The sequence below is a fragment of the Netta rufina genome (genome assembly GCF_964035555.1).
Source record: "Netta rufina genome assembly, chromosome: 14".
NCBI classification, from domain to species: Eukaryota; Metazoa; Chordata; class Aves; order Anseriformes; family Anatidae; genus Netta; species Netta rufina.
Genome location: NC_140137.1, coordinates 20139080 through 20158782, shown reverse-complemented (window position 1 = coordinate 20158782; position 19703 = coordinate 20139080). Strand labels below are relative to the sequence as shown.

The 19703-nt window shown below is 52.1% G+C and overlaps 1 protein-coding gene across 1 annotated transcript in view; it reads right to left on the bottom strand.

Annotated features, from left to right (window-relative positions):
• Positions 1-4557: 4557 nt before the first annotated feature.
• Positions 4558-19703, bottom strand: part of SH3RF2 (SH3 domain containing ring finger 2) — a gene marked incomplete at both ends in the record, with an annotated part of 30114 nt that continues 14968 nt past the window's right edge. The window contains 7 exons of the mRNA XM_084294995.1: positions 4558-4851; positions 5508-5875; positions 7774-8006; positions 9609-9779; positions 11787-11881; positions 16960-17283; positions 19047-19142. Of these exons, the coding sequence (XP_084151121.1) occupies positions 4558-4851; positions 5508-5875; positions 7774-8006; positions 9609-9779; positions 11787-11881; positions 16960-17283; positions 19047-19142 (1581 nt within the window). The remainder of the gene's footprint in view (positions 4852-5507; positions 5876-7773; positions 8007-9608; positions 9780-11786; positions 11882-16959; positions 17284-19046; positions 19143-19703) is intronic.

Here is a 19703-nt window from a genome sequence, read left to right as displayed (position 1 = left end):
CAGGAAACATGACTGCAGTTCAAGCTCAGGGGGGTAGGTTACTTACTGAAGTGCTCCAAGGTTTCTGCCAGGCTAGGCAGGCAATTAAAGCAGAGCTGATGAATGGTCTGATTCAGCTCCAATTCATTAACTAATCATAAGAAATGAGCAGACAGAAAATAAGCCCAACTCAGGGACTTGAGAGAGGTTCGTTAAGGGTCCCTCTGTCCCCATGTGCTACCCTGTGTGCTTTTCCAGAGCTCTTTTCCTGCGCTCCCTGACAATGCGATGCTGCAGATGGTTGGAGCCCCAGCAACTGAGTGCCTTTGCATTCAGCCGGGGAGGCAGAGAGCAATGTGTTTTCATTACAGAAATGCATTATGCTGCAGTACAGTTGCAGTTGTATTTTTCCTTTCCCGCTGTTGTTTCCTTTGAGCTGGGTCACGGTGAGGCAGGGCTGAGCCTGGGCAGTTCAGTGAGCGGGGCCGGGGCCGCTGCAGGGAGCAGCACGGGTGGGGTCCGGCCCTTCCCGGGCTGCTGGAGGAGATGCAGCAGCAGGGGCACGGTGCTGGTGTCCAACCTCTCTTCACTGGGGAAACTGGGCTGAAGAGAGTCTGGAAGAGGGCAAGAGAGGAGAGAAGATAAATATATACATATGAAAATGAACACACACCCTTAAAGAGCTCACCCGCCTCCATGCAGAGCTACCACCCTCCTGCCAACATGTGATGCTCCCTTTACATTGCTAACGATAAAAAAATAAATTAAAAAAAAAAATGAGAGCAGCCAGAGGACGGACAGGGGTTTGGAGCAGATCTTCATGAGAGATGTAGTGCACTTCTGGTCCCCAGCCCAGAGCTGAACCAAGAAAATGCTGTTTGTGCTCCAGGCTCTCCCTGAGTGGCTGTTCTGCTCACAGAACAGAGGTGATTAGAGTAATTGTTCCAGAAGAGACATTTCTGGTCTGGTGCACTTAGAGAATTGCTCCTGGCAGACCCCGTGGATGTTTCCCCTGGTGTGAGCAGCCTTCCCGTGTTGATGAGGACTGCCTGTGGGGCACTGCCTTGCTCAGCGCTTGTGACACAGCTGCAGGTTAGCTCCCATTGGGGGTTCCCCTTTAGGCTGGGTTTTTGGGAGAAAGCTCTTGAACCCTCCCTCCTTTTGCCTGCAGTGTTCCTCGGTGAAATACTCCAGTCCAGATGCTGCACCCCACCATTTTGCACTGGGCTGCAGGATTAAACCAGTGGGAGGTAGGCGTGTGGCTGGGAGTGCTGGGTGCTGGCAGTAAGATGCTTATTGGAGCTGTTGCTTTAAAATGTGTCCTGTTTTCAGTTCTTTCTTCCTGCACATTGTGGATACATTTAGGGAACTTATCACCATAGCATCAAAGCACTGAAATACCCTGTGCAACAGACTCTGAAATCTGTCCCAAAATAGATTCCTGCTTTTTTTACCAAGGCACCAATTTCATTGTCAGTGCTTCCTTTCCCTCTTGGTGCCTGTGACTCTGTGTGTGTGTGCACGCATGGGCACAAATGCCAGAGCTTTTTCTCTCCCCATCAGCCCAACGCTGTCACGTGTTGCCGTAACGCAGTGGGTCAGCTCTGGGGGAGATCTGTGTGCTTTTGGTGTTTTTGTGTTAAGTCTCCAGTGCCGTGTAATGGGCTGAGCAGTTTTACAAGCTTCCCTGTGTGCATGGGTCTGTGAAACCTCACTGCTGTTTATCTTGGTGGAAGAGGGTGGCTTTGCTTCATGAAAGGCAATGTTCTGAGCTGACAACGTTATGAGCAGCATCCAGCTGTTGTGAGCTCAGATGTTGAGACTTTATGGCTTATTAAGTCTTCAGGCATGCTGAGCACCTTTGGATTTTCCTGATGCTCACGGAGTCTACTGAGGCTTGGCTTAGTGCACCTGACAAATTGGGTGATGCTGTGCTTCCTCCCCCCTGGGCTTTGGTGGCAGGACTGAGGCGTGAGGAAGGAGCCCACAGGCAGCTCTGCAGGTGTCCCTCTCTTTTTCTCTTTTTGCAGCCCCAAACAACTTCAGATTCTTCCTTGTTGCCCGCCTCTTGTGGGAGCCCACCCCACGTGCAGATTAAATTTACAAGGTGACTTCAGCGTACATCTCTGCCTGAGGCCCCAGGGAGCTCCCGTGTGCTGTTTTCTCCTTGTCGCTCGCGTTCAAACACCTCTCTGCATGCAGGTTGTGCTGAGCCCCCGGGCGTCTGCAGTCACTGATGCGCTCCCTGCTCTCGAGGAAGGCTCCTTTTGAGGTCCTGATGGAACGGGCTCTGGGGTCTCGCAGGGCAGAGCTAATTGCTGGCAACAGGCGAGGATCTCAGATCAGAGCTGCTGCAGGCTCCCCGGGCACTGCCTCGCTGCTGGCTCTCGAGGGACCTCGTGCTCTGCTGGTCCTGGCAGGCTCGAGGCTGCCTCTTGCTGCTGGGTGTAGAAGCCCACCCAGGAGGGGCAGCAGGCACCAGCAGGTGCCCCTGCTCTGTGAGCAGCATGGACAGGGCCCTTGTGTTAGGCTGGGCTCTGCTGTACTAGCAGGAGGTGAGGATGCTCCTTTCTGGGGGCAGTCAAACACAGCCGTTCCCCTTGCTTCCCTACGTGTGCTGTCCCTTCTCAGCACCGAGCTGAGCTTCACATTTCCTTCCCATTTCTCCTCTTTGGCAGCATTTCTACCTGCATAATTAACTCTCACGTGTAGCTCCAGCCACCCATACCACTGTCTTGAACGAGTCTCAGGGAGGTCAGCTGGCGAAACGCATTGGATGCTTCATCAGCAGGTTACGGGTCAGGTCACACCAAGCCACCCGGCCTTTCATCAGCACACACCAAGTGATGGTTGGAGCCAGGCGTGAGCCGGCAGCCCCTCCTTCCCCTCCACACTAACTATAAATTACCGACTGGGACGATCCTGGACATACTTAATGCAATTCTGTTTATTTCTGACTGTGGCTGGGAGAAGCGCAGTTGTTCTTGGTTATAGAGACAATGTATGAGGCTTTCTGGTTTAGTTTTAAAGGGTTGAGAGGAAACTCCAGCGAAGAGCTGCCATTTTCTCTGTGTTGTTCAGTTCCCACTGAAATGGCATTGCTAAGAGCTGTCTTCACCCTCTTACTGCCACTTGCACCACCTTTTATACCTGGGAAAAGTGCACATTTTCAGTTTGTCAGGATTTTTCTGCAGGACCTTAAATGGTGACAGACAGCAGCAGGCAAAGAACTTATCAGTACCACTGGTTATTTCTGTGCTACTGAAAATCCCTTCTTGGGGAGAAGCCAGCTTCCTGCTTCACAAACAGAAAAGGCCTGAAAGAGCAAAAAGCAGGGTCTGTGGGCTAGTGGAGGTTTTTATCCATTTCCTTTCCTTAATTCCAGAAGAAAACCTCCTTCTCCAAGGCACAGCCTCAGAGAGTTTCCATCCACCAGCAGAGTTAATTCTGTAGGTTCTGTATGCGATTAACCAAGGGTGTGATTTTACAGCAGTTTCGGAAGAAGCACAGCTGCTGCTGTTAGGAGCTGCTAGGAGATCTAATGTTTGTTTGTTGTGGCTCAGGTGGGAATCGGTGGTCTCTAAACCAGCAATGAAAGCGAGGTGTGAGAGCCAAAACCTGCTGTGCAGCAGCCTGCTGGGCGCTGCCGGCTTGCCCATGTGCTCCCAGGGGGGTGGCTGCAGGGCTGGGCTGGGGCTGGGGCTGCCCCAGCAGAGGGGTGCTGAGTCCTGCTCTCTGCTCCTTGGATGATGTTTCAGGCACCCTAATGTAGGCTCAAACCCAAGAATCCCATTTAGGGTGTTTACAAAAGCAATATCCAAATGGGTGGGTGGTGAAATTGGAGTAAGCTCATGGCCAGCTGGGAAGCGTCTGTCAGGTAGCTAGAGGAAACCAAGGGACGAGGAGAAGCAAGATTCAGTGCCCTCGTCTGCACAGTCTAAGTGGATGTTGTGAGGACATGTCCCTTTCTATTGTCCCTTTCCTCAGCAAATCACCTTTTAAACTATTTTCTGAGTTACAGCTCCTGGGCTAAGACCAGAGAGAAAAGCAAGCAACCGACCTAACAAAAAATCCGAGTGAAAGCCCCTCAGAAGGGAACGCGAGCATCCAGCTAGAAGCTGACTGATTTTGATTTATGGTTTCTTTATCCTGCAGAAGTAGGAAGGTAATGAACCACTGTTTTGATCTCTGTGGGTTTTCCTGTGGCAGTGAGGAGATCAAAACAAGTTTAACTGTTTCTGATACCTGTGTGCTTTCTTCCCTCTCCCGCTCCTTCCCCGACTCTCCTACAGGCAGCCCTATGCCGTGCCGAGGAGTGCTGGCTTCGTGTTGCCCTAAGCCCAGCTCCCTGCTGCTCTGCACAGTTCCCCATGGGGGTCCCGCAGCCCAGCGTGGGGCCGTGATGCCCGGCCGGCTGGGGCAGGGACAGCCGCTGCCTTGTGGGGCTCCCGAGCTCTCAGCTGGGCCCAGGTGCCGGCAGCATGGCCCACGGGGAAAATTCCCCGGCAAGGAGGGGTGGCAGCGGGTGGGACAGGGAGGCACATCGCGGGGGGACACAGCGCGCGGCGGGGATTACCGTCAGTTCGCAGAGACGCTGCTGTAGCTCTTCCTGATGGGGAAGGTCAGCTGGCCCGAGAGGTCCAGCGATGCCGCCTTCGGGTGCAGCGCCCTGCGCGGGTGCAGGGGGCTGGCGCCGAGCCGGGGCGAGGGCAGCGCTGGCAGCTCGGGGCCTGGCGGGCTCCCCTCGGGCAGCGGGGGCTCCACCACGGGTGCCGGCTCCGTCCTGCTGCGGGGCAGGCGCGGGGAGGGCTGCAGGCTGTGCCGCTTGGGCGGCGGGGGGCTGTGGTTCTGGAACCTCACCGTCTTCACCTGCTGCAGTGAGAAGGGAACACGTCACCACGGGGAAGTGGGAGGCTTGCCGGGAACGCTGTGGTCCCCCCTGAGCTCCCAGGGCTGCCCCCCTCGGGGTCGGTGCAGTGACTTGCTCTTTGGGTGCCCCAGGAGGGGAGAGCTGTCAGCAGGGCAATGACGGGGTGTCTGCCTTTTTACCCAGGCAATGTCGCTCTGGCTGCCAATGGGGAGAGAAATCTCCATTCCAGGCGGCTCAGCCAGTGATGTGAGGGAGATTTGGGGGCACACAGGAGTGCTGCACAGCCCGGCCCAGCGGAAGGTCTGACATCCAGGTCTGGCATCTGCTCATTTGATACCAGACTCCTGGCGACCTCTGTGGGATTCATGCCTCATTTAAGACCTCAGAAACTCTCAAAATTTGATCACGACCAATGTTCATTCATTCACTCCGAAGGAGACCCTGCAGCCCCCGGCCTTTCCAAAGGGCTTAATTTGAACAGCAGAGTCAGCAACACCACTACCCGATCACTTAATGCAGGTATGGATCCTGCTGATTTCTATCAGGAAAAAACCTGGTGAGAAGGGAGCGAAGCCTGTAAGGGATTGGGGCCATGGCCAGTGCTGGGCTGACACCAACTGTGGGTCCCTAGAGGGCTGTGAGGTCCCCCCGGCCGTACCTTTTCGGTGCTGTTCCGGGAGGTGTCTGGTTTCACCAGGATGGACGGTGGAGCTGATGCAGGCGGCTTTGGGGCTGGCTCACTCTTTGCTGGAGGGTCTTTGGCATCCAGGATCACTGAGCTGCAGACAGAAGGCGTTCTGCTTTCCCCTCCTCTGACCACAAGCACTGGTGAAGCATCGTGGGAGAAGTTTGGCCTCATTCCTGCCTCAGCCACGCCAGCTCCAGGAGGGATGCTGTGCGGCTGGGCGCTGATGTGCTGATAGAGCTGAAACTGCAGCGGGCGCACCGCGGCCGTGGGAGGACGCCGCAGGGAGCCGGCAGCCTGCACGGGGCCCCCTGGCTGCCCCGGCCTCTGCAGGGACCCATCTGGGGAGCAAGAGCCACGGGAGGAGGTGAGTTAACAGGAATGCGGTGGGTCCCGAGAGGAAGACAACAGCAAAGCAAAGAGCAGAAGTGAGCGGTGGTTATGTATCAGCAGCCCTGTTCGCGGGCTGGTCCTCACCTGCCCAAGCCCTGTGCCGGGCAGAGACCCTCATTGGGAAGTACCCGCAGTGGGGAGGCAGCACATCCCCGTGGGTCTGGGCACCTTCTGCCATTTTTTTTTTTTTTTTTCTGAACAAGCAAGAACTGTAAGCACAAGCCCTTATGCCTGAGCCGTCCCCACAGTGCTCGTGGTTTGGTGCTGTTTGTTGTTCCCACTTTGGCTGCTCCATCTGATACCTGCTTTCCAGGCTGCAGTGCTGGAAGTCACACACTTTATTTCTTCTGCAGCTTCTTGCTGTTTGCAAGATTGATTTTTTAAACAGAGCCACCACAGGGGAAGGAGTCCTTTGCAGTAAAATAACTTTTAAGATAAATCCAATTTTGAGTCTAAAACCACTGACAATAGTTCTTGCAAATGAGCCTCACCCCTGCCAGTGACACTGCCTATCTCCAGCCGGCAGCTCCGCCTGGAAGTATCGGGGACTATGCCAGAGTTGCTCAAATAGACTTGGAAATATATTCCAGAGCAGCATGTATGTTCTGAAGATAAACCCCACCAGTCTCATTGGAAAGCGTTTAACCAACTGAGCTCTGAATAAGCTTTCAAAAAGAGTTTTTCTTTGCCAACTCAAAAAAAATATATTAAAAAAGGAATCACCAGAATAACCACAGCTGGGGAAAGCCCGCAGTGCTTTCATGGGGTGCTGCCAGCCTGGCAGGAGCATTTGCTCGGGCATCCCCTGCAGCCCGGGCACGTGGGACCAGTGGCTGCAGAGCTGCGTTGGCTGGCAGCACGGCTGACCACAGAGTGACCCCTGCTCCTTATTTTTGTGAAGTATCCTTTCTCACCTTCAGCCTATTGATGATTTTATGCACCCTGGATATTTCCAAGCTGAAAAATTTTGCTCCAGAAATAGAAGTTATTCCATTCTCTTGATCATTCTTTTGTATACTTACTTCTAATTGTACTGTATTCTTATTGAGGTAAGAGAAATGTGAGGTATTTGGGATATGAGTTCACTAGAACTCCTACAATGACACAGCTGAGTTTTACTCTCTTGTTCTGAGTTCCTTTCTTAATAATTCCTGCTTCAAATAACATTTCAAATTAACCTTTTTAAATTGCTTCTGAGCATGGAGTTGGAGCTCTCAGAGTCATCTGTGACAACTCCAAAATCCCTCTCTAGAGGGACGCAAGTAATTTAGGGCCCAGTGCTGTGTGTGCATAATTAGGGCTTATTCTTCTCCACATCCCTGTATGGATGTTTCAGCTACCGCTCTAGCTCCCCGTGTTGCTTGGTGTTGTGAAATTATCTCGTGGATCTTTGCAGCCCACCTCAGACATGACTGCGCTGAAAGCCCCAACACCAGCGGCAAACTTCGCATCCCCGTCCTCGTGCCTGATGCCAGCTGCGCTCCGTGCAGGCGCTGCTCACGGCTGTCCCCGGGGGCCCGCGAGCGAGCTGCTCTGCGCAGCGCTGGTGGAAGCTTTTTGGCCGTCCGCTGTGCTCAGCAGCCACCTGTTTAGGCACTCCAGCTCCTTCAGGGAGCTCAGGCTTGTTGAAAAGACTGCTCTGATTCCCACCCAACCCACCATGTGCAAGGTTTGCCTGCCTATCCTCTGATTCCATTTAGGGACCGATCGTATGGTCTCAGTACAGTTCACCTTTAGCTCGCTGGCACTTGTTTCACTTACTTTGACGGCCAGCCCTTTGCTCGGCACCCCGTAATGCTCAGGGCCCCTCCCAGCCCCCCGGCAGCACCCCTGGCCCCGCACTTACTCTTCCTGGTGCTGCCGCGGCCGCGCCGCAGCGATGCCTGCCCCGTGCCTCCCAGCGCAGCCGCGCTCCTGCCAGGCGAGGGCACGGGCACGGGCAGCGCAGCCACCTTCAGCGGCCGGCTCTGCCGCTGGCCGCTCTCCGAGATGCTCCCCTGGGAAGAGAGCGAGGAGGTCGACAGCGTCCACGAGGCGTACAGGGAAGGCAGCTTCGAGTCGGAGAGGCTGGGCTTCCTGCTGGCAAGGGAGAAGGAAGGGTGTGAGCTGGCGTTCAGAGGCTTTCCATAAGGAAAGCAGCAGCTGGCCCCAAATGTGAACTGGGTGGGTTTAAATGCTCCTGCACTGCTCCTGTGCCAGGGTTTTGGTGGAAAACACTACAGATGGCACAGGTGGTTCAGGAGGGTGGAATATAGCGCCCAGATCAGTGTTTGTGGTGGAAGCACTTTGTGAGGCTCGTTGGGGTGGCTGAGCTGTGCTCTCCACTGCTTGTTCTGCTCCGTTTATCAGTCAGGTGGGGCCGCGGTGTTATCGGAGCTACTCTGTGAGCTGTGAAATGATCTTGGGGGTGCAGGTGAGCCACCAGTGTGGGTGCACGGAGGGCAGCGCGGGGACCCGAGCAGCACTGGGACTTCTGGTTCTAACTGGGAGATTGGGCAGAACAGAACATAAACAGGGAGCGAAGGGCTGAGGGGGAGATGAACCAAAAGTGGCAGGAGCACCTTGGAGATCAAGTAAGTTTTGGATTGACATCAGGATGCTCTGGAGAGGCAGAGGCCGAGATCCCCTTGATCTTCTGATGGCAGTTACTCAGAACAAGGCAAAGTTGCTCATGAGGGAAGGAGGGGATCTGTTTTGTCCACCTCACAAGGAAATGGGGGAGAGGGAATGCTGGCTCTGGGCTGGGGACAAGCAAGGCACTGGGCGCTACTTTTCTAAATAACAACATGGTAATCTGCAAAGAGGCTTCTTGGCTCATCCCCATGCTTTCTGTTTCAGACCCAGCACTGCATTTCTAAGCTCTTTGTCATGTCTTTGCCGAACCTGAGCAAATATCAGGGGAACCGAGGGCACAGGCAATTTTTTTCCCTCACCTAAATTGCATATTTTAATTATTGCTCTTTCTAATGCATGTTTGTTTAGTTAGATCAGCGGCTTCTAGCATTTAAATGCCTGCTCTAAAGACAGTATTTTGATGCTAAGAGAGCCTTCAGCTTATAGTTTCCCTTCTGGCAGAAAAAAAGAAGAGTGGTGTCATCCAAAATGAACAAAGGCGAGTCTGAGACCAGACCAGCTGCTGCTCAGCCTGGCTCCCAGACTAACTCATCACTGTGTGGTGGCACCTGCAGGTCTCTGCCCAAGCTCCTGGCCTGCATTAATCAGCCGTGTGAGAAGAAAGAGATGTCCCTGCCAATATCCCAGACTTAAAACCAGCAGACGAAGGCTGACCGCACCATTGGTGTGTTTAGGCTGTGTGCCACCCCAGGGCAGTGCTGCTGAACCCATCAGCTGCCTGACTTCTCCCTGCACCAGCCCCTGGGTGTTGGGGGGAGATGTGATTCCCATGTAGTGCACGCAGCCAGGCAGGTGTGCAGAGAAATAAAGAGCAGTGGGAGGTGTCCCTCCCATGGCAGGGGGTTGGAGTTAGATGATCTTTAAGGTCCCTTCCAACCCAAACCACCCTATGATTCTGTCATCACAGCCCTGCGAGCAGTCATGGGCTGTTATCAGTGCTGCAGGAATCCCGTGCAGTGATTCCACCGGGGGGAGGAGAAGACACAGCATCCTACACGTGACCCGCCCCTCTCCACATGTCTCCGTTCCATATAAGAGAAATCAGACCTGAAAAGAGGAGCGACGTAGTTGCTGGGGAAGATGCCCACTCTCCCCGTGACCAGCGACATGCCCCGCAGCCAGCCGTCGTGGTACTTCCCAAAGATGCGGACCCCTTCTCCTTTCTGCAGCTCCAGCTCGTCCGGCCCATGAGCCATGTAGGAGTGCAGAGCCACGCACCTGGGGAGACAAAGAGGGGGTGAAGGGAGGGAAGGCAGCCTGCAGAGAAGCCACTGCCTGCGTGCGAAGCGCCTGGAGCACGTCCCGAAGCGCCTGGTTTTAGCCGTGCTGAAGAGGTGATGCTGCAGGGTCTGGGTGAGAGGCTGTCTGCCTGAAGCCTCCTCAGCCAGCGCTTGCATCAAGTCTTTGGGTGTTGCTGGTACTGTGGAGAGAACGTGCAGGGAAGAAACAGCCTGTAACTTTAGGCCAAAGGGGATATGAATAAAAGAAAAGCCAGCAGGAATGAAGAACAAAGCAGATCTCATCAATGGCTTCTGTCCCAGAAGAGCCAGCCAAGCCAGCCAAGGGCGACAAGCATCGGGGAGGAGAAGGCTGCTGTCCTTACACAGCAGGTGCTCCATTGAAATAACTGGTTAGGGACCAACCGGGGCCTGTCCTGAGGCAAGGCACCCTGGAAGAGTGCAGCATGGTGCCCTGCCCAGGCGATAGCGTCAGGAATGTGTTCTGCCTTTGAAGCACCCGGTGAGCAAGAGGCCCTGAGACTGCTTGCCCTGAGCATCCTCTGGAGGCGCGGGAGGGAGCACGGCAGCGCGGGGCGGCGGAGGCAGCGCCAGTGCTTGAAGCCCGTCCTCCTCGCTCCCCTTGTCCTGCCGCGACCACAGCCGTGCAGAAACACGCTGGGACCCCAGTCACTGACACTGGGGGGGGGTTAAGAGAGAAGCAGATGAATGAGGAGGGAGATGGATCTCCTCAGGACTAGTGAGGAAACTGGTTTAGAAATTCATTTGAAATTTCATTTTTCCATGGAGAGGGAGATGTGATCTGCTCCCACTATTACGGGCTGTGTGGCAATTAGTGGTTATTTAAAAAAAAAAAACAAAAACAGGGGACTGTCCAAGACTATCCCATAACTTTTAAAATGGTTTGTTCTCTCTCGCTGTTGTTCAGAACAATCAGCTGACAGTTTGTCTAAAAAAGTCTAAGATAACTTCTGCTGCTGCTACTTGCACAGACCAGACAAAGTTCAGTGTAAGGGTGTTCTGATTCTGCAGCGGCTTATTTTATACAGGACTTGTCTTCAGGGGCAGGACAGGCACAGACTGGTTTCATACTGTAGGGCTGAAAAAGGAGCTGTGCAGAACAGGCAGCTGATAAAACGCTAAAATACAATCCTCATTCTGAAAATTATTTTAAGGCTTCAGGAGCGTTCTTATAGTTAGAAATCACTGCGTTTGTGTGCAGCAGTCTTGGATGACCTATGCTAATGCAAGAAAATAGCAAATACCATGAACATAGAACAGATTTCTAGATATTGCTCATGCGTACAACTGTACCCAAAGGTCTGGCTCAATACTGGGAAGGTGCTAATTACTATGTAGACAGCTTGTTGCTATTTGGTTGTTATTGTGTAGCTTACCACAGTGCCAGGCTGCTGAACCCTATTCAGAGGAAAACAAATAATCACAACATACTTACCTACTAATTTTAACTCTGGGAAACTTTTAAAAGATTGGATCATTCAAAACATCAGTGACCTTCACTGCCTTAGAGTAAATACATAGGCTCACTTAAGGTGTGATTAGTTTCTTAATATTTAAAATCTTTAAATGTACCATTGATAAGTGGGTGAAACTATATATACATAAATATGTAAGTGAGGTAGTAAGGTGCAAAGATAGTTCACCTGCGGGAGATATAATAATTCAAAAAGATGAGCACAGTAATTTGGAATCTGTCTCAAATCTTTCCAGCAGTGTATCTAAATTCTTCCATATCCCCTGATCTCCCTAAATTAATCTTCAGCTGCCCCAGTAGGTCTCTGCGACCTCCTGCTCAGAACTGCCATGGATACTCATGCCTGGATGGGCACTCGGATCCGGACACACGGCACCCGCGCTCTGCTCTGCCTGCATCTCCTGGCACACCACAGCCTCAGGCAGGGCTGGCTCAGCTCAGGTGAAGGTACAGGACATAGCACGACACCCCAGTGTTTGTTTCCTTACGTACATGTTGGCTGATAGGTGGTGCTGCAGGTGGGGGAGAGTGACAATGGCTGCTGAGTGTCCCAGCGATCCTGAAGCGGGGTAGTAAGATGCACTGACCTGCAGGGAGAAAGAAAACCACTGTTAGTCTGAGTATAGGCTTATTTTAGCCACTGGGAGAGCGACTGAAAGCATTTAACAGGCCTCACCCATGCTTCCAAAAAAACGAAGAAAAAAAGACACAATCTTAAAGAGAGGATTTCTGTTGGCCTGTGGCTCTGAGGAGCACCATGTAATGGTGGATCTAGAGGAGACAACTGACTCAAGCGTAACCCCGCCTAGCAGCAATTACTTGCTCCTCTTGATATCTCCAGAAGATTGCAGAGAATGGAATGAGTATCTCAGTGTATTACATAGGAGACAATTGCCTGGCTCCATGCTCCGGTCTACATGGCAAGTAATGCTGGCTGTTGGTCTCAGTCTCAGCAGTGGAGCTGCAGGTGCACAAGAAGAGGGTTGGTGTGCACCATCCCTCTGCCATGCAGCCACGGACCTGCTGCTGGAGGGGTCTTCTGGCTCAGCTGGTCCCTTCCCTGCCCGCAGCTGCACTGGCCTCGGTACAGGGTCAACTAGGGTACATTTTTTACAAAGACATTTCAGGTGTGAGAGGAGTTGAATAAAAGTCCAAAATGTAATAGGAGGAGTCGTGGTCCTTGTGATTTAGCATTGACACACTTTCCAGGGTGCAGCTTGGTGGGGCTGGTGGAGCTTCTCCCACTCTCTAAGCAAGGAACTCAGATTTCCCTCTCCCCGTGAGGTTGTCTACCTGTGTCCGATGCACTTACACCCCCTGTGTGCATTGCTAAAATGAGGACGAGTTCCCTGAAGTAAATAAAGAAACAAGGCGTTGAGCAGACAAATATCATGTCTATGTATAAGTGGGATATGTCTAGATTTGCTGTTGCAGCTCTTGGTGCAGGTTCATCTTTGATTCAGGAAGAAAAAGGAGCTTGGAAAAAAAGCATTTCTGACCCAGACTTTGCTAACCAGGAGGAGACTGTCACGTCTGCCAGGTGAGGGACTGTATAATCCTTGTTCTTTTACTTGTTTACCTCCAGCTGGGAGCACTGGCATTATCTAAAACCTCAAAAAAATATAGCCTTCATCCCAGTGATCCTTTAATAATTGTTATTAAAGGTGTTTACCATGTCCGTGGCTGAGGAGCTCCACAAGCACTTGCACGTGCATAGTGCAGCCCCCTTGGGCAGAGGAGGGAAGCAGCGAGGAGAGCCCCGCGCAGACGGGCGCTTGGCTGGAGCTGCCCCTTCCCCACCGCCCAGAGCTACCAGGGCCCCAGCGCCCAGCATGTCCTCCCCTCGCAGGACTCTTCTGTGCTTCAACAAAGGACCTCAGCCCCCTTCTGCTGTTGGAGTTCTGGGTTTAAAACTTGCTTGGGTAACAGCACTGAAGTCCTGCTGCATAACCGCTGCAGGCTTTAGGTGTTGAGGACAGATGGACAGATACTAGATCCCTTTTTCTGTCTACTGTTCTGAAAGAAATCTCTTTCAGATACTTCTGTCTTTGTTCTTGTGCACAAACACAAAAACACAAAATGTGGGATGAGGCCAAGTTATGGGGGAGAAAACATGCTTCAGATGGGGTTCATCAGCTTGAGAGGCTGTGACAGCACTTCCATACTCGGGGCAGTCTGGGTGCTGGTGTGCCCTGCAATGCCAGCCCGTGCTCATTAGCTACCAGCAGCTAACAGATGGCATCTGCTTGCCTTGGGAGAAAACATTTGCTCAGCATGGTGGCTAATTTATCTAGGCCAGTAAAGGAGGACAGGCACAGGTGGGTCAGAGGCTCTCATGTACATCCTTCCTCTAGGAAAGGGAACCAGAGAGGTGGTGTGGGAAAAAGCAAAGAGGAAACTAAATATGGGTAATGTGAGGGCTGTGATTACCATTTCATTAGTTCAGCAGTTAATTTCAAGGGTTTAGGATAAATAGGATGACCTCTCTGAGGCTAGTAAACTGCTCTTCCATCTCCAGTGTACTCTGCAGGCTGAAGGAAGCTTCCAGATGCAGGGAGCATGACATGGAGATGTTTCAGTCAGCTACCAGTGCAACGTGGGTTAGCGTTCAGAGCTGCTTGATGGAATGAGCAGTAGAAATGGGTACTGGAGCTACTAGATATGGGAAATGCTAATCCTATTCCACAAGCATATACAAAAATGCAGATAAAAAAAATCCAACAAACTATATTAGCCAACTATACCGACTAGACAACATTCTTCAGTTAAGGAATTCTGCTGAAGGGCTCAAAGGACGTCACAGGTCTGTGAGCTGCCTCCTGCTCCCTCTCCCCTCTCCTCGGGCTGTGTCCCCTGGCACATACAGCAGCACCTGCCCCTAGCCAGCAGGCTTGCAGCACGCTGGTGGTAGTCCCTGCTGTACCAGGAGGGAAAGGCACTGGCCTGTATCCTGTTGGGAGCTGCAGGACAGCATGCTTTAATGGAAATACATGTATTTCCTTGCTGCTGCAGACTGATTCAGCAATCAAGGTGTAAGGCCTTTCAAAGAAAACAGAATTTTTCTTGGGAAGGTGGACTCTTCCCTCGCACTTGAAAGTCCAATTATCTTTCAAATGGCAAATGCCAAACAATTTAATCTGAACTTTTTTGATTGGTTTTAGCTGGCTGCCTTGTTTACACGCTCGGCAGGGAGGCAGAGGATTAACTGGAACAAGGACAACGCAATCCCTCTCCTCCCGAGGAGTGGTGCCAGGCAGGGGGCAGCACGTGGCCGTAACACCCTGCACTCCTGCAACGCCTTGCTTGGAGGATCTCCAAGTGCTTTACAAATATTAGGAGATTAGCCAGGTCTCTCAGCCCGCAGAGGCGGGGAGGTTTCATTATCTCTGTCTCACAGACGGAGGCCGAGGCCTATGGCGTGAGGCGGAGGCAGCAGCGCTGCCGCCTGGCCCTCACCAGTGCTGGGCCCGTGGGCTCGTCCCTCGGCCACTGGCAAAGCGCGTTGAGGGTGAGGAGTAGCGGTGCCCGGCGCTGGTGCAGGAAGGCCCAGGCTACTGAGCTCACTGCTCTGTGCCACCATTGCACTCCTCCAGTTTGTGCCCAGTGCCTCTTGTCCTGGTGTCGTTCACAACTGAGCAGAGCCTGGCTCTGTCCTCCCTGCACGTATTTATAGGCACTGATAAGACCCCCCGAGTCTTCTCCAGGCTGAATGGTCCCAGGTCCCTCAGCCTCTCTGCACAGGAAAGGAGGTATAAACCGTGGCCTACTTTGTTCTCGAAACTTGCTCAGCCGGTGATTTCCCTTTCCTTCCCAGTGATGCTCTGTTTGTGAAAGGAATTGTTATGGAACCACCGCCCTTTCAGACACACACAAGCCACATGAGGCTTTTCCAAAGCCCCAGCACTTACTACCAAGGCTAAACCTCCACAGGAGGCTGCCGCCTGGGCAGACTAGCCCTTGGGACAGCATCAGCTCTCGCCTCTTCCATTGCTCCTCAGTCCTGCAGCTTCTGTTCTAATCAGGAGTGTTCCCTTATCAGCAACTTCAGCACCGCGGCTGTTCAAGCTGATTACTGTCAGGGAGCTGTATGCACCCTCAGTGGGATACGACCAGCAGTATCTGGCTGGCAGTTCATATCGAGGCTTGCACTAGAGTCTCAGATTTCCACCTCAGTCAAATACCGTAACCCAGAGATGGAGATGGAAAGAGGAAAAGCTGCAACCTCTGTGGCCACGTGCACAGCACATAGATCCCCCCCTAAATCTGCAGGAGAAAAATTACTGTTTATAAGAAAGGAAATTCAAACCGTTCTAAGGCAACAAGTTAACACATTCACTCTATTGCTTATGCTGTTGACAATAGCTCACGCTGAGACACTTTTGGTAAAATTATATTGGGTTCATGAGACATGATACCATTTCAATTGAATTATAGTTCTATTGTAAGGCTTCATTTCCTCTCACATAAACCAGGATCTAACATCCAAGGCTCTTCACAGGCTATTGCTAAGTACAAAATGCCTGCTGGGTTTTATTGCATAGACACTGAACTACCAGGGGCTGGCTTATTGCTTTATAAAATGTTAGAGCAACCTTGAGTATGAAAGATGCCATATAAATCTAAACAAAACCTTTTTTCTCCCATTTCAGATGATCTGTGAAGATCCTGTATTGAGATCTTTAGTCAGAGTGTGAAGAAGGAATGAGACTCTTTCGCCTCCTAAAATAAGGAGAGGATATAGTCCAAAAGGTCAGTCTACTTTTATTAGCTCAGCCCCTAGTTCAGCTTCTCTCAGCACAGGCTGGGGTTTAGCCTGCCGGCAGGCAGGGGCTCCCTGGTAATTGCCCTCCCGTGGCAGGAGCCATTCATCTGAGAGAGGCAGGCTGATTGAGGACAGGGCAGCAACCCTGACTGCTTTTCGGGAGGCTTGATATCCCTGCTTAGGAGCAACAGGAGGCTAGACCACTATTGCAGCAGACGTCCTAATGCGGCTTTTTGTGAGGAAGCCTGTCCTGCTGACAGCTTGTCTCTGAGGGTTAGAGCAGCACGCTGCCAGCTGCTTACAGGGCTGTGCCTCGGTGCCGGGGACCTGGTGGGCTCTGGGCGTGCGGCCCCATTTGCTGCGGGCTGCGCCACGTGCATGGTGCCAGCAGAAATGCTCCACAGGTGTCCAGCGTCCCCGGATCCACCTGGACCAAATCCCCATGCAGAGGAAAGGCTGTTACCAGCCACTGCCTCCCCTACACAAGGTGGGAGTGAGGCCTGGTGAGTGCCCCTAGGGATTTGTGTTCCACACTGACCCTTCTAAAATTAAAAATACTGGATTTTGCAAGTGAAGGTCTATGTTTTCTCTGGGAGCTCACCGCAGTAGTGTAGGAATTGGAACAGGAGAACGGAACACTTTATCTGAGTTTAGTTACTCTGATAACTTCACTTCTCTTTCTGTGAATTCCCCAGAGTCCCCAGACCTACGGACAGACTTTTCAATTCAGAAGGAGGGGAAAACATCACAGGCAGCCTGATGCTGCGGATGACAGTATCTCACTGATGCTGTCAGCCTGGGTTTTGTGTCTCTGCACGTGTGTGCTTCAGCTTTCTGGGCACCCGCCTACACACCCAGTGTTTCTGTCCAGAGCCCGCACCCCGCACTGCGCCGCTCCCTCACCTGGGCAGGGGGGCCCTGGGGGGCGTCCGCCTGCTCGCTGCTGGGGGTGGCCACGCTGGGGTTGCTGGAGCTGATGAGCACCGGGGAGCTGATCTCCAGCACCGGCCGGTCGGCGGGTGCGTGCACCATGCGGTTCAGGGTGTTGAGGGCGGTGGTGATGGAGAACGGCCGCAGGCTCTTCCGCCGGGAGTCGGGCGCCTTGTGGAGCGCGGGCGGCTCCCTGCCCTTCGCTTTGGGAGAGGCCGTTCGCAGCGACGCGCACTTAAACGGGGGCGGCCAGTGGCTCTTGCTGGTCTGCAGGAGCTGCCTGGCTGTCGTGTTGGGCTGGAAGAGGCAGAAGAAAAGGCTGGTGATGCCGCTGCAGCGGTTCCCCTTCCCGCAGGCTCAGCCCAGGGGCTGCTCAGGAGCTTTAAGCTGCCCAGCAGCACAGCAGCGGGCAGGTTGCAGGTTTACATGTTATCTGTACAAATTGTGGCTCAGTTATGTCCTTGATATGTTTTCAGTGACAAATTTTGAATGCAAAATTACCAATGCAGAGCTCACAGTGAAATTTAAATTGGTTTGAAACATTTGTTGCTTAGACAGAACATCAGTGAGGCTAAATACCCCCATTCCCCCCGATACTCTGCGGAAACTTCATCCCTTGCCTAAGCCCTTGACTTGCAGAGGTGCACAAAGATGGCAGGCTCACTAGCAGCATTGCAATAAAGCCAGCTATAAATCAGAGGGGACATTTGGGCACACCTTCCTGTTCTGCGTCATGCTGGCAAGCTCAGGTGCACCTGGCAATGGGATGCTGCATCTCTACTGCCGAATTTAGGAACAGACTTGGAGAAGCTCTCACTGATAGCAGCTTCCCAAGCAAAGCTGGAGCCTCCCATTACGTCTCCGTAGCCCAGGATGTTCATGGCTCATTGCTGTTGCCCCTGAAAAGAGCCCAGCTTGGTAACCATCGGTTTTAATGAGAGAAGAGCCAGGCCCTGAGTTTGCACAGAGGCAACAATCAAGCAGTATTTCTTGGAAACTGCTGATCACTACAGTATTAATAGCAAAGGGCATGTGGTGACAATGTTTTTCACCATGATGACTGCCAAAGGAATTAATCATGATTTACTGCTGACATTAACGAATTGCAAAACTTTGAGATTCTCACCCACTCATGTGAGGCAATATGCCTGGCTCCGCGGATGAAGGAGAATTAGGCTAACACAGAACAGGTAGTTGTCTCTCAAGCGTTATCATTTTAAAGCATGGATTGTTTTCACATTTCCCTCCTCCTCACTTCTTAAAGCAAATTTTAAAAAGCATTGTGTATGCATACGTACACATATAAGGTGGTAATATTGTCATTTATATATGTAATCAAACTTTAGCCAGAACCAAAACCAATTTTCTGCCTTTTCTAACACCAGGGGACTTGACAAAGAGGGGCACAAACTGGAACATCAAAGCCAAAGAAAGCCTCATGTTCCCCAAAGTAGATCTACCTTTGCTTTCTCCATAACTAAGAACTTTCTCCATAACGAATTCCCTGGTGTCTTTACGTGGCCCTACCTAACTTATTTCTGTTAACGCCAGAGTTAAATAAGTCATTTCTGAAGCTAAAATGATTTCATTAAATGAAAAGACGTTCTACAAAATGTATTAGAGCTTCAAATTAGATGTTTTACTGATGTCCTTTTATAAAATAGCCACAAAGAGGCGCTTGCTGTAATTATGATGATTATAAGTATTAATTTTATTTCTAGGAATTCTTGTTGGTGCCATGTACACCCTGCATCCCCAGCTGAGCCGTAGGAACACAATTAATGTCTAGACCGGTGCTCACAAAGGGCTGGCCGGGAGCGGGGAGCGGGCGGCTGCAGGGGCTCCGGGGGAGGACGCTGTGGCCAGGGAGCGCCGGGACAGGCGCCTGCGAGGGGTGGCTCTGGTGCTCGGCCGGGGTTTGGAGCTTTGCCCCCCCCGTTTCTCTGTGCCGAGGAGGCTTCGCTGCGGTGGGACGGGGCGCAGGGGCTCGCTCTGCCCGGGATGTGGCAGCGGCCAGCGCGCGGCGCGGTGGAAGCGCAGGTGAGAGCGGCTGTACCTACCTCCACGAACAGGACAGGGAAGATCCCTACTTTGTCGCCTAACTTGCCCTCTGCCCAGTTTCCATCAACTCTGCTGATGACGGTGATGATATCACCCTGAAAGGCAGGAGCACATTGTTACCAGCCGTCTCTTGTGGGAGAGGTGGATGGTGGGTGTGAAGATGGGCTCGCCCTATAATTTCACAAAGCAGCCTTGTTAGGCAGCCTTGCCGGTGTCCCCTACAAAGTCCTCTGTTCGGCAAAGCTTTTGGTATGTATTTATTCTGAAACACAAGCTCCTCTGTCCTTATTCAGCACAATGCTCAAACACGTTTTTAATTTAAAGGTGCAAGCGTGGCTGAATCGGGACCATGGACACGCGTCTGACAGAGGAGACATGAAAAGCAGAGGAGCTTTCCACTTGTTTGAAGGTTTCCACCGCGTGGAAATGCTTCTGTAATCACCATGCCCAGAACTAATAATGAAAATGGTGTTTTAGCTACGAATGAAGCAAAAAATCCCTGTGTAAGTGTCCAGGTAATTGGTGTCATGATGCCAAGAAACTCCGATCATTACTTCGGGAGCTGAAATAACCTGATGTTACTGGCATGTAGGTATTGAAATGCTCTGGAGGAAAAAAAGTTAGTTTGTGTTGACGAATAGCTAAATCTCTTTAGA